Here is a 14,168-nt window from a genome sequence, read left to right on the forward strand (position 1 = left end):
TGGAGGGCTGTCAAAAACATTTATCAGTAGCATCTAAAAGGAATCTGTGGGTTTTGTATGAAGGGGGATGTGTGGGGTAGAGAGGCAAAAAAAAAAGAGAAAAAAAGAAAAAAAAAGGAGGTGATCACACAAACACTTATAAACACGAAACAACACAATATTAAAACCTTGCATGTAAACTTGCACACACTTCCAGATACTCCCACTCTTAACTAGCTTACCATGTGGGATCTCGCATATAAAACAAAACCATTTAAACAGCTCTTGATGTTTTACTACGAAGCTACTCCATCATTGACAAAATATACTTGAGAGCTAGAAATAACAACAAACATGTGCTATATACACATGACATATGCATATAATAAGGTACAGTATATGTCAAAAGCGTCAGTGCAGTATCAGACAGCACCCGTGAGAAAAGCACAGCAATCGTTAACAGATTCATTCGTGTCAAGCAGTGCGTGAAGGGCTGGTGAGGGGTCCGTGTATCTTTTGGTCCCTCATTTATGTTATAAAAATTTTATTTTTTTGTGATAACGGGATTTCGTTGAGACATATTTTCCTCACCCATGCATACATTTTGTTGCTTGTTAGTTTGATTAGTGTTTATTTCAAATGATATAAATATGTTTGTATTAAACTTGTAGTAATGATCCTTATAATTGGTGTGTGCAACTAAATTTTGGTTGATGCGCCTACATTTTTTAAATTAGGAGCACTGGTGCTACCAAGCAAAAAGGTTGATTTTGAGCCCTGGTCTGCTTTACACATTTTAGAAAAACATTTTGTTGTAATTATGAATGATTACGAATAAAAACAGGCCATTTACAGCTTTCAAATCTGTCTTATCAATATGAACAATATGACTTATGATCAATTATGTAAGAAACTCTGAAAACTGGACTGACAGTTTCAATTTACAATAAATTCTATGTTAAGCGGCTTTGGCACATTTTACATTGTAAAAGCACTAGATAAATAAAGATTAATTGAATTAAATCTGTTTAAATGTGTACACCATTATTGGACCGAACAAAATATGATCTGATTTATTTTGCATTTAATGTGCATCAAAATTACAGTGTGTGTAGCCAATGTTTCCAGTGTCTTTTCACTTTTCAGCTTTTGATGAAGATTTTTAAAGACTTAATGAAAATGAATGTTTTTTTTATATATATATATATATATATATGTGTATATTTCAGAACTAATTGAAGAGAATAAGTGGAGTAAAGAGGAGGAACATCATGTCAAAATTGAGGAAAAAACTCATTTACAGACTGATAGTATTTTGAAAAGGAGAGACAAGAATTGTTTCATCTGCACTCAGTGTGGAAAAAGTTTGTCATGCAAAAACAAACTTAAGATTCACATGATGATCCACACTGGAGAGAAACCATTCTCATGCACTCAGCGTGGAAAGAGTTTCAGCCAATTATCATCCCTTAATCTACACATGAGGATCCATACTGGAGAGAAACCATACACATGCACTCAGTGTGGGAAGAGTTACAGCCAATTATCATCCCTTAATCTACACATGAGGATCCATACTGGAGAGAAACCATTCACATGCACTCAGTGTGGGAAGAGTTTCAGCCTATTATCATCCCTTAATCTACACATGAGGATCCATACTGGAGAGAAACCATTCACATGCACACAGTGTGGTAAGAGTTTCAGCCTATCATCAAACCTCAATAAACACATGAAGATCCACACTGGAGAGAAACCATTCACATGCCCTCAGTGTGGGAAGAGTTTCAGCCAAACATCACACCTTAATAAACACATGAGGATCCACACTGGAGAGAAACCATTCACATGCCCTCAGTGTGGAAAGAGTTTCAGCCAATCATCACACCTTAATAAACACATGAAGATCCACACTGGAGAGAAACCATTCACATGCCCTCAGTGTGGGAAGAGTTTCAGCCAATCATCATACCTTAATAAACACATGAGGATCCACACTGGAGAGAAACCATTCACAAGCAATCAGTGTGGCAAGAATTTTTACTGCTCATCACACCTTAGTAAACTAGGGTTGGGCATCTAAGCTATAATGCAGATCCGATACTCATCTCGATACAAAGAATACGATCCGATATATTAGCGATACATTTGTGACATATTGCGATGCAACACGATACGATTCACACCCATATCACGATACAATGCGATAATTCAGCACTAACTAATTAAATCAAGTTTATGAGATTATGTGAAAAAGGATGCTGTGCCATTGAATGAGTTTGATTATTATTAACCAAGCAAAACCAAGACTTTTTTTACAAACTGGCTTCTCTCAGAGCCAGAGTGTCAGTTCACAGTAGAGGGCCATTTTAGAACCCATAGCACATATTATTTAAGTATTTTCAAGATAAACAGAATGTATAAGTGCAATATATATTATAAATGTATATATTTGCACTCTTTCAACATAAAGGTTTAGCATTGCACAACAAGAATTGTGATTTAACTTTTCAACTATGAAAACAAGTTTTACAAAGATATATTGTGCCACTGAATATTCAAAACTTAAGGTGGTGAACTAGCAGTGTTATGTTGCTTTGAAACATCACTGTCACTGTAAACAACAGGCTAATAAAAATATAAATAAATAAAAATTAACAGGAGGTGTTTAAAACCTTCGTTTTCCGTGACACTAGGCTGAATATCTTTGCAGATGAACAATGCAATAGCATTCGTTATTGGCGTAGAGCGAGCAGAACTGTTGCGCATGGAGAAAACATTCAATGCTTTTCTCACCACTTTTGGAGCTGGTAGCTACAGTTGAAGCAGAGCAGGAAGCCGGGGATGCAGGGACACTGGAAGATGCTTCCACAACAACACTGTGGCGCCGCTTCAAGTAAGATATCAGATTAGTCGTACTGCCCGTGTATTTTACAGATGCGCGGCACATTTTGCAAATTGCATCTGTCCTGTCAAGTCATCCATCCTTTTTGCAGAATCCATAATGTTGCCATACTTTAGATTTAAAACTCAGTGAGGAATAAGATGTTTGTTTTGCTTATCGCGCTTTCTGAGGGCGCACCACTAGCTTCATCCGCACACCTGATACACTGAGTTGTAGTGTAAGTGTACACATCCGCAAGTCCGTTGCTAATGCATACTTTATGTAGGTCGATTAAATTATGCGCCAAAAACAGGTTGACAACACTGGTAATAAATAAAAAATACATTCTATATTAAAAATAAAAGTTGTATCTTGTAAAAACCGTTGCATCTCGCAAAAACCGATGCATCTCGATTTGCTTCCAAAATTTCATTCATCCTCTGCTGCTCTACCGATGCACTCGCATCGTGCACACGCATGACTGTGTATCGATACATATCGGTTAATCTTCCCATTCCTATAGTAAACACATACGGATCCACACTGGAGAGAAACCATTCACATGCACTCAGTGTGGGAAGAGTTTCAGCCAATCATCATCCCGTAATTTACACTTGAGGATCCACACTGGAGAGAAACCAAACAACAGAATTTTGCATGCTTAAACTCTAGTGTGACGGCAGCTTCGTTGTGGGATGAGTTTCAGCAACTCCTCAGACCTTAATAAACACATGAAGACCCACTCTGGAGAGAAACCATTCACATGCACTCAGTGTGAAAAGAGTTTTAACCGATCAGCAAACCTTAATAAACACATTAAGATCCACACTGGTGTGAAAGTGGATATGTGTTTGAGTTTGAGAAGACTTTTCTTACAGCTCCAAAATTGAAACTGCACCAGACGATTCACACTGTGACAAGAGGTTTAATCGGTTAACACATCTGAAAACAGAAGAGGATTCACACTGGAGAAACCGTACGGATCTGATCCATGTCAACAGAGTTTCGCTCAATCGGCGCAGCTTAAGAAACACATAGACAAAAAGTTGCACACATGATATGAATGCAGCAAAACATTTTCTCATGTGCACAGGATTTTTCCTGTCTGAATAATGTTTCAAAAGGCTGAGGGACGGTATACTGTTTTCCAATACTCCTTCACTGGGGTTGTAAATGTGTCGTGTTTCTCCCACTCTCCACACTCTCCAGTGTATTCATGTAGCTAGTGTTGTTTTGGATGATGTTCTCTGTCTTGACTCCCTGAATGAGAAACATCACTGGGAAGACACCACCCACATCAAATAAGGTGGAGCTCCAGGACAGTTAGTTTGCAGTATAGCAGGGCCTCAAGTTTAGAAAGCCCATTCAATTGTCCTGTGCTGTATTTTTTATTAGTAAAGATTATTTACTTTTAGGTTCTAGTTTACTACGATAGGGATGGTATACAGTTTAACCCAAAGAATGACCAGTCTGTCAGATGAAGAAGAGTCGGAGTCAGAGATTCAAAAAAATAAATTAAGTTTACTGAAGATAGTTTGCAGTTTCATCAGCAGAAGCCAGCTTCAACACTCGCAATGAGTTCCTAGGCCGCTCTGACTTACAGTACAACAATGCAGTAATTATACTCTACACAAGTCCAGAAAAGGTGGGATCCAGGTAAACATTTCTCATTGGTTGCATTAAAAAAAAAATTATTGTGTGCGTCAATGAAGTATTGTATCTAGCTCCATTATTAGGTTATTAGGAGCTGATCTCCAACCTGTGAAAAGCTAAACCAGGGTCACAATAGACACAAGAGACAATCTGTGTTAAAAACTCAGAGATGTTTCTTGTACGCTCAGCTGTGTTATCAAACTGGTTCAAGACTGTTTCCATCAACAGTCTGCTACAATATCCTGAATACACACAGTGTCTATCTCCACACAAAAGGAATTACTTTATTAAGATTTGCAATCAAAACAGGTAAATTATTGTTGACAATATCAGTGTAGCAGGGTGTAATATCCTTTTACGCCTATTGGCTGGTGTAACACTAACTTGTTGAGTCTATGAGATCCGGGTTGACTATTACTGTAGTTTCTATTGGCTGGGTCACGCTAAGTCATCAAACCTATCAGATCCCGTTTAGGAAGTATAAAAGTTAAGCGCATTTGGTAACTCGGAATGTGTCATCGGTGTTGCCGTCTTTTTTTTCTGAAGGGTAAACCCTTCCGGTTGAAAGAAACGGTAAGTGCGGAAGATAAATTTGTGTACACTTCAGTATATTTGGGTAGTAACTGTACTATAAGTGTTGCCAGGATTGACTGGTTTGGTCCTCAGCTGCTCTGCACCAGACGCTGTTCGTTCGGCGTGCTTTCTGCCTGCTCTGGTTCCCGGCGCTTTGATTTGTGCTTTGCGCGTTGGTGGTGTCCGATTTAGTGGTTACCAATAACTTCTGATGTTTGCAGAGTGAGGCCATGTTCTAACATCTGTACGGTATGTATGGCAGAGCATTTGTTTGTTTAAATTTTTTTTTTTATTGTAAATCGTGGCTTTGTGACAACAGGTGACTGTGTGCACAAGGGTTTCTATAATGACTGGTGACCAAGTCTGACAACTGCGGTGGCATCGCTGCTGTTTTGCCGGAGCTTTATTTTATGATTTTTGTTTCTTTTGTATATTATGATTTTTATAGTTTTTGTTTGAATTGTTATATTCGTATTGTGATTTTTGTTTTTGTTATGCATTCGAGTGATTTTTGCAAATTTTCCCTTTCTGTTCAGGTCTATTCTAAATTGTTACTTTTTGGTTGTGATTTTCATATTTTTCTTTAATAGTTTCTCTTTGTTTTGTAACTGTCTTCTGTGTATTTTCTTTGAAACCTATTTGGTTTATAGGGGGGTGGGGGAGACCCAGCTTGGGTGCATTGTATTAGTGTGTGGGTGTATATATACACCGAGTGCTGTGCTAAACAGATATTGCTGTGTAAAATAAGTTTGCTGTGTTTTCATAGGGGCTGTGTGTGTGTGTGCGTGTGTGTTTGTATTCCTTGGTGTTGTGGACACTTGCAAACTTCCGCTGGTACCCCACTCTATTGTTTTGGATTATTGTTGTCTTTTTTGTTGTTGTTTTGTAATAGGCTCATGTTAAAAAGAATTTTTAATTATTTTAACTTTTGTATTTCAATAAAGTGCTTTTTTTCTGATTTTACGTCTCCATGCTCACCCTACTTTGGCTACGAACCTATAGGTGCCTGTTAAATATAATAATAATTATTATTATTCCCGGCTTAACCGGGTGACGTTGTCGTTTAAGGTGTTTAATTAAATTTCTTGTCCCCCCTGCCACATTTGGACAACTAGAACAGGTGATTTTCTTCTCCTCTGGGACAGAGGGAGAGAGAGATCTCCATGACCTATGACCTGTTTTTTGTGTGTCTCCTGAAAACAAATTTTAAAAAGACAGGCAAAAAGAGAAACAAGGACACTGAACATTCTTACATTAAGAAGCGTGAATTTATACATTAGTTAAATCAATTCAAAGTTCTATAATTAATAATTAAATTTAATAAAAGTAATTAAATAATTATATTTAATAAAAAGTGATGAGAAACAGGATGTTGAGAAAAAGGATTAACGTTGATTTGTTGAGATGAATTTAAAGGTAGAACTGCAACTCCTTCAGTCCCCTGTTTTTGACCGAAGCGAATTAATCCGCTCCAGGTCAACCAGTTAGGTCACTAAAGAAAGTGGAAGTAATGACTCGTGCTCTCTACTTGGGTTACAGAGTTTCTTCGCCCTTTCTTGGACATGCTGGAACCTTAAAATTCCAGTCTCCAAGCTAAGGGCTCTTCCACCTTCTACTCACAATGGGCTTCGTCCTTGTATTCATCAAGCTATTCAGTTTTGAAGACAGTTCGTCAGTGAAAATATACAAAAAACAAAACAGCGGACCAAACACCAGAATATGAACACAAATGTGCAAGCCCTAATAGTCATCCAGAAGTAAACAACACATACTTTCATCGATACATCCTCTGATGCATTTACAACTTGCTCCAAATCTAAATCCAAACATCCAGGCTAATTCTAAGACTCAAGAGTTCCTCTGATCAGACATAAAAGGTCATCCATTCAACCTAAGCCACACAGGATTCAAATTCATGACCTGCAAAAACATCTTTATCTTCACCAGTCTTAAAACATTCATCAGCGTGTTCTGTAACTTCAACTTAAAATAATGAAACATTTTTATATTACAATAGTCCAATTCAGCACCATTACCATGTTTAATTATTACCTTGCTGAACTCCATATCAGTCAAGTCCACTTAAAATAAATTTTCATTCAAATAATGATGTGATTGTAATGATGCAATTATCACACATTATCAATAGGAAGTGTGCAAGCACCCTTGTCTGGGCTATAAGCCAAATTCACCTTCACAGTTAACAAACTAATATCAGATCCACTCTCTGAAAGCCCGAGAGCTTTAACACTGTAAACACTGTTATTGCACTCCTGACATTATTATGCAAGAAGAGGGATTGTGAATCGATTTCTTTTGTTCCCACTTTTTAGGGGTTTACAGTTTTTTTTACAATGGCTATGATACTTTTTTCAATACATTTAACAAGTTTCCCAAACTCTTAACATGGTTAGCACTGTAGCGTACAGTCCACAGATAAAATTTCTTATTGATTTTATCACGGTCCGACAGAACGGTTTTACGACTCCTGGCTCCAAGAAGTCTGGATTTTCGTGACAGCTTAAGTTGTTCAGGGGGCCTGGAGAGATAAGCAGGAAAACTTCAAAGACATTCCTGCCCAAATACACTCACACACACACCCCCACGAGGCTGTTCCGAAAGAAAGAAAATGAACTCATCAAATCCAGAACCAGCACAAAACCAATGTGTTATGTTTTGTAAACTTTGTATCTCATTTCTGACTTTTCTTACCTGTGTAACCTCTCTTATAACCTGTATGCATGTTCCATTTAGGCCTTTGTAAAGCATAAATATTGTAAGGATATGAAAAATTATGTTGATGTACTTTCAACCCCCCCATGTTTGGTACCGATGGGTTTCTGCTGACATTTTACAACACATGATGCATAGTGCAAGACCATAACTCACATTGCGTTATTCTTTAAAGCCCTGTATTAAAGGCCTGTCCGCATGCTTTGGGCGGACACTCAAATTTGCATACGAGGAGCCTCGAGACAAAGAAAGGGTTCGCGCACAAACTTTCCCCTGAAATCATTGGTCAGAATGCTGTACGGGTTGTCACGTGACCCGCAGGTATAAGCACACTTCCCCCCAAACATCTGGGCAGAAAGAGAACGTCCTAAGAAGAACATCATTGTCGGTGGCCTTCGGGCCACGCGGCTTTCCTACGCCGCATGGACTTTCCCGCCACGTTTCTTTATTTTCCGGCAAAGTAAATTCAGTTTAAAGTTTGCGATCGTGTTCGTCCGAACTGCATTACAAACTCCACGCATCAAAGGACATCAAGAGGAGTTTTTATCACGGCGGAAGAGAGACGCATAAAAGAGACCTCCAGACATGGAAGACCAGGTGATTTTAGTTATGCGATTAAGCTGTGCCCCTTTTATCAAAAAGGTGTGTTTTATAACCTTGGTGGTCCGTAATGGTGCGTGTGGAACTGAAAGTTTTGTCACTCTTTTACCTGAAATCTATATTTCCTAGCTTTACTATGTCTCTTTGTTGTTACACGTTCTATAGACCCGATATCTCCACGTGGTTTACCTTTGTTTTGTGTTTAATGTATGTTTGTGCGTTTGTTTGTTCGTTACGTCTGACTAATCAATAAATTCCATTATAATCAAATGAATTGTATTGTTTGCCTCACGAGAAAATGTCACTGAAATACAGATTCCCCTGCCTAGCTATTATAAGTTGTTTAAAACTTTTGAATGATTAATCTACTTCACAAGAAGTAGCAATTAAATTCCCTTTTTCTAAATGAATAGATTACCGTGTCCGCTCGGAAGAGCGGCGGCTCTGCTTGTGTTCGTTTGGTCAAATTAACAATAAATTGATCCAGAATATTAATGATTAATAATAATTTGTTATTGTTGATAATTAATATTCATAATCTGGGAATCCGCTCGGTCGCGCGAGCATGATCATTTACAATCATATGTTTGTTTGACCAAACTGACTGAAGCTTAAGCCGGAATATTAATAATTAAGAATAAACCGTTATTGTTGATTATTAATATTCATAAAATGAGCTAATTTCATGTTACAGCACAACATCCGTTTTTGTGGGCTATACAATTAACAGTTAACGCCAATTTAAACAAACAGAAATTTAAATACAACAGAAATCTAAATAAATTCAATTAGAAACAGTTTAAATTCAAACAGTACAGTAAGCCATTTACACTGTGTCTAATTACTTTTAGACTGTCATAGAGTTGGAGGCCAATCAAGTCCCACATGAAATTATCTATGTTGACGAGGCTGGCTTCAACTTGGTGAAATTGCGTCGCCGTAGGAGAAACATAATAGGCCAAAGGGCCACTGTTACCAGGCCAGGCCAGAGAAGAAGTCGGGCAAATGCAGAAGACCAGGCAGAATAGAAAATTACTTAGTTTTTTTATGATAATTGCGGTGCTTTTTCTGTTTGTATATCTTGCAGTAATGTCCTTTTGCATATCAAGTCTGTACTGCAGCAATTCTGTGTCTGTATTTTTTTACATACAGTAAACTGTGAATTTTTTTAAAGCTACCCTGGGATGGTCGTAAATTTTTTATATTCAATTTCTGCAGGATAAAAAAACTAAATGCATGAATTTACTGTACTAAACCCATAACACAAAAATTTAGAGAGGCTTTAAATATAAGGGCAGAGCTGACACATAAACTAATGCAGTTTCTGTAAACTTAGCTGATGATAGTGTTTTTATTGTCAATGTGTTCTGATTGACAACATGTTTCTGTTGGAAGAGAACATGTGTTTGTGTTTTGAACAATTATTTCATTTTGAAACATGTTTACAGTGTGTTGTTAGACATGGTGTAGTGTGTTCGTTGATTATTGTATTTTGAAAAGAAGTTTAGAGGTTTAGTTTACAATGTTTGATTTTGAGCATGAAATTAAATGTTTTGCCAATTGTGTGTTTTGGGTGTGTTGGTGCGGTAAGAGTTTGGCAAACTTATTAAATATATTTAAAAAACTGTCATAGACATTGTAAAAAAACTAACACAATTTTAGTCTAATTCTACAATGATCAAACATAAGTAATTTAAACTCAAGCATCTTTTAACAGAAATAAGACTAAACCTCATAATTATCTTCTCAACTTGTTATTTGTACCATATTACTTTACTCTGACTAAACCATTCAACATAACAGAAGCAGACAATATGATCTTGTATAAAATTCATTTGATTCTTACTGTCTGGTCAATTAGAAATGCTCACAGGTTAGCAAATGGTTGATTTGTTGAAAATCTTTTATATTTGTCATTTGACAGTAAAACCTGTTTGAAAGCATTACCAATTGAACAAGAATCTTAATATTGACTTGAGTTGACTTGACTGCTTAAAAATGCTGTTAAAGTTGACGCTGCATTTCTGTTTATTAAAATGTCATTAACTGATCATCTAATTAAATGATCATTTTCGCTGCAGCAGTATAAATACTTCTTTCTGAATTCTTACATCAGCTATTTAACCATCAGATTCAAACACTTTCATTCAACTTTATCTCTCTGTTCTACACAACATCCAAACAATTATGTTTCTCTGCCCTTGAGGACACACACACATAGACAGAGTGATTTACTGCAGCATTTGCCTTTAACACAAATGACTTCAACTCAATTTTCTGCTTATTTTTCCTATGCTAGAGTGAGGATGCTTTCTGGAATATTGTGGTTAGTGACGTAGCCAATGTCACTGTTTAAATGCCATCAAGTCTAAAATATTTACCTTTAACATTCAGATAGCAAAGAATTAACTGTAATTAATCTTTGAACTCAGTCAATTTAGACATGGATTTGTAACCTAATATGGATGGCAGTCTTCAATTTCAATGCGATAAGCTAATAAAACTTTTTTTTTTTTAATTATTATTATTCCAGAGAGTAATCAGAATCAGGAAGTCATCATTAACCATTGAAAACAGAGCCGGATAAACTGGATTGGAAAAAAGAATATAGAATAAAATAAAAATAGTACAAAAGGGGGTAGTAACACAACAAACAGGATGCCAGCTGCCGTTAAAACCCAAAGAAAAAGATGCGCACAGCGCAGACGCGGACGTCGACGCGTATATGTGGTGAGCCAATAGGAGGGCGCGATGGTGGCTTTGAACGATCCTGGTAAAGGTATAAATGTTTAAAGCTGCGGTTGGCGTTGGAGTTTCGATCGTCGTTGAACTTGAGGAGAAGAAGAAAGTACAACATCTGCAACATTAGGAGACCTTAGTGTGGTATGTTTTTATACTATAAGTCTTGTTTCGGTGGTGGCAAAATGTTGTGTAAAGTATATTTGAAATAACAATGTTTGAGACCTTGTTGTGAATGTGTAATTAATGGATGTTGCCGTGTTCCTTGCTGTTCCTTCCTGTTTTGCGAGATATGTGTAGCTAAGTGAAATTTTAAACCGCTGGTTTATCCAGCAGTTGTATAGGAGCGACGTACAGTGTAAAATGGCGTGTAGTTGTATAGTACAGAATTATTTGCAATGGTGCATGTTGTAGTTTAGCTGAAGAAGCCATTGCAAATGGCGACCTATAAGAATAACGTGCTGGCAATGGAGGGATATGGGCAAGATATGTGTGTTCGTATGTTCCACAGAGTATAATGGCTGAGTCAAAGAGAAAGTGTTTGGAAGTAGAGGGTTGCGTACATAACGTGTCTGAAGTGCTACAAGGACAATCGAGCAATGTGCGTCATTTTACGGCCTTGCTGCAGGAGGCCAACCACAACAGCAGTGTCGTTGAGTTTGACATGCAAAAGCATAACAGTTTTCAGTGTGCTGCAAGAGACCGGTGAGTAGCTTTTGAAGGATCATTCAGCAAAACAGAAAATTGTAGTAAAGTTTTTATTTATTAATTTATTATTGTTGAATTACTCTTAAGTGGTTCTAAGTCTTTATTATAATTTTTTTTTCTGTTAAAGAGAAAATAATATTTAAAATGTTAGAACCATATAGCCATTTACTTTCGTAGTTGGAGAAAAAAAGTGAATGGTTACTATCTGGTAAATGTTTTTTTTTGTTTTTTTCTTTCGTTTGCTTAAGTCAAATAGGTTTGTGCCAAGGGGATAAGTAACCGTTGACAATGTGTAGTTTTTCGTTTTTTAGGGCAATTGTTTTCAGGTTTTTTTTTTTTTTTTGTGGAATTATGTACAATTGTTTTTTTGTAATTTTTGCATTTGGTGAAAAATTGCAGGATCATTTAATTTTTTTTTTTGTTTTAGTGGTACATGCAAGTCTGTAAGAATAGAAAAGATGCATTGTGTCTCTCTGTGTGTAAACAACATTTGAAGTGCAGTAAAAAAAAGTGTTACAATATAGTTGTAATTGAAAAAGTGTTGTTCAGTGGGTTTAAAAGTGATTAAATGTCATAGTTTTAAAAGGAACATTTATAGTTTTGTAAAAAAAAAAAAAAAATCTTGTGGCATAGAAAAGTTGAATATTTGTAACCATTAATCCATCTGTTATAATTATGTTTGTAGCATCATGTAAAGCAGCAAATTCTGCACTTGTAGCAGTGACCAGGGAAGCTGAACAAGTTCTGCAAACGTTTAACATTCCACCAGTATTTTTTTTCAAGCAATTTATTTTCATACTATTTTAATAGCTTCATTGAATATTAGTTTGTTAGTTGTTAAAATATATGAAAGTTCTTGCTTAACATCCTATATATGTCTTTTTAGTTAAATACACAGAAGACCAAACGTGCCTGCAGCACCCTTCCCAAACCAGTATCATTTGTAGAGAGGAATCTGTTTGGTCATCTTGTGCCTAAACGGAGAAGGCAGAAATCTTCAAAGGCAAACATTTGCGATGGTATGGCTATAATAAGTTTTAGCATATTGTGTATTATTGTAGTGGACACACACATATTTCTTATAATGTGTAGCACCATCATACGTTTTCTGTAATGTACAATTTTATAAATCTCTATATTTTTAGCTACTGTGATCAATAGTGCAGGTATGTCTTCATCTTTGGAATCTGGGCAAAGAGACATTGATCATAGTGAGTAATGACACCAACAATTTTCAAAGTAACTAGCCGTGCATGGTTATTACTATTGTGTCATTTGCCCCATTGTTCTTATTTGAAGGTCCATCACTGTCTGCTCACAGTTTGGGCAGCAGTGGAAAACATTGGTAAGTATTTCCCAGTAATGGTCAGTCTAACCAACTGCCATGAACACTATAATTACATGTATTGTTTACTAATACAGAATCTCTTCATCAAGAAATTGAGCACCTGCTAGGTGACATTGATGACATTGAGTGTTCAATTCCGACTTCCTCAAACACAATTCGCGTTAAGCAGTCTAAAAAGAAGTGGACAGCTTTAAGGCCTGAGATGTTGGATTCTTTATTGTCTGCTGAATATTCAGAGATTAGGCAGTGCCAGCACTGCCTACTGAAGCGATCTGTTATTCGCTGTAAAGACTACATTCCCAAGCAGCTATTATGTCCAGACTGTGATATTTTGCTCCACTAAAGTACACTTCACAACCGTGAAACTGATGTGGAAGGCTTTTTTAGGCCCATATCCCCTATTTGATGTGTGCAGAATCCTGTTAAATGATTAACAACATGATTGTAACTAGTTTGATTTTCGAAACTAATAAAAAATGTATTTATTGATGGGTTATCAATGAATGATAAAAAGAGAGAAATTGTAATGGAAATTCATTTTTAGATGAGCATGTGTAGTGGAAACTTGTTTACTATTCATTTTTAGACGTGTGAGTGCAATGGAAAAGTCACTTGTATTTATTTTCAGATGTGTATGCTTATTTCCATACAGCCTGACATTCCTGTACGTGACTAACTGGACCTTGTCCCCCATCTTAAAGGTTTACTTTGAAAGGCCATCTGATATACGATATGTAGGGGGCTTGGGTAAGAGCTATGGTTGTTAGATATATGCTAAGAAAGGAACATAGGTCAGAAACAGTAGAAACGTCTGACGCAGTACAGAATGGGCCGAATTAGAATTGACCTCGTAAGCAGTACAAACCAAAAGGGTGAACACACTCTGTAACCGTGTCTCACTCTGCAGAAACTGTTGCTGCTGTATGATTGTGACATTCTTTATAAAGAATA

General features: G+C 36.7%; 2 protein-coding genes across 2 annotated transcripts in view; both read left to right on the forward strand.

Annotated features, from left to right (window-relative positions):
- Positions 1–6,047, forward strand: part of si:dkeyp-104f11.6 — a 68,150-nt gene extending 62,103 nt beyond the window's left edge. Inside the window, exon 3 of the mRNA XM_088650457.1 lies at positions 1,460–6,047. Coding sequence (XP_088506583.1) covers positions 1,460–2,062 — 603 coding nt within the window. The 3' untranslated portion in view covers positions 2,063–6,047. The remainder of the gene's footprint in view (positions 1–1,459) is intronic.
- Positions 1–14,168, forward strand: part of LOC100537855 (uncharacterized) — a 150,258-nt gene that overhangs the window by 3,548 nt on the left and 132,542 nt on the right. The window lies entirely within an intron of this gene.

Source organism: Danio rerio, chromosome 4, assembly GCF_052040795.2.
Source record: "Danio rerio strain M-AB ecotype USA chromosome 4, GRCz13ab, whole genome shotgun sequence".
Lineage (NCBI taxonomy): Eukaryota > Metazoa > Chordata > Actinopteri > Cypriniformes > Danionidae > Danio > Danio rerio.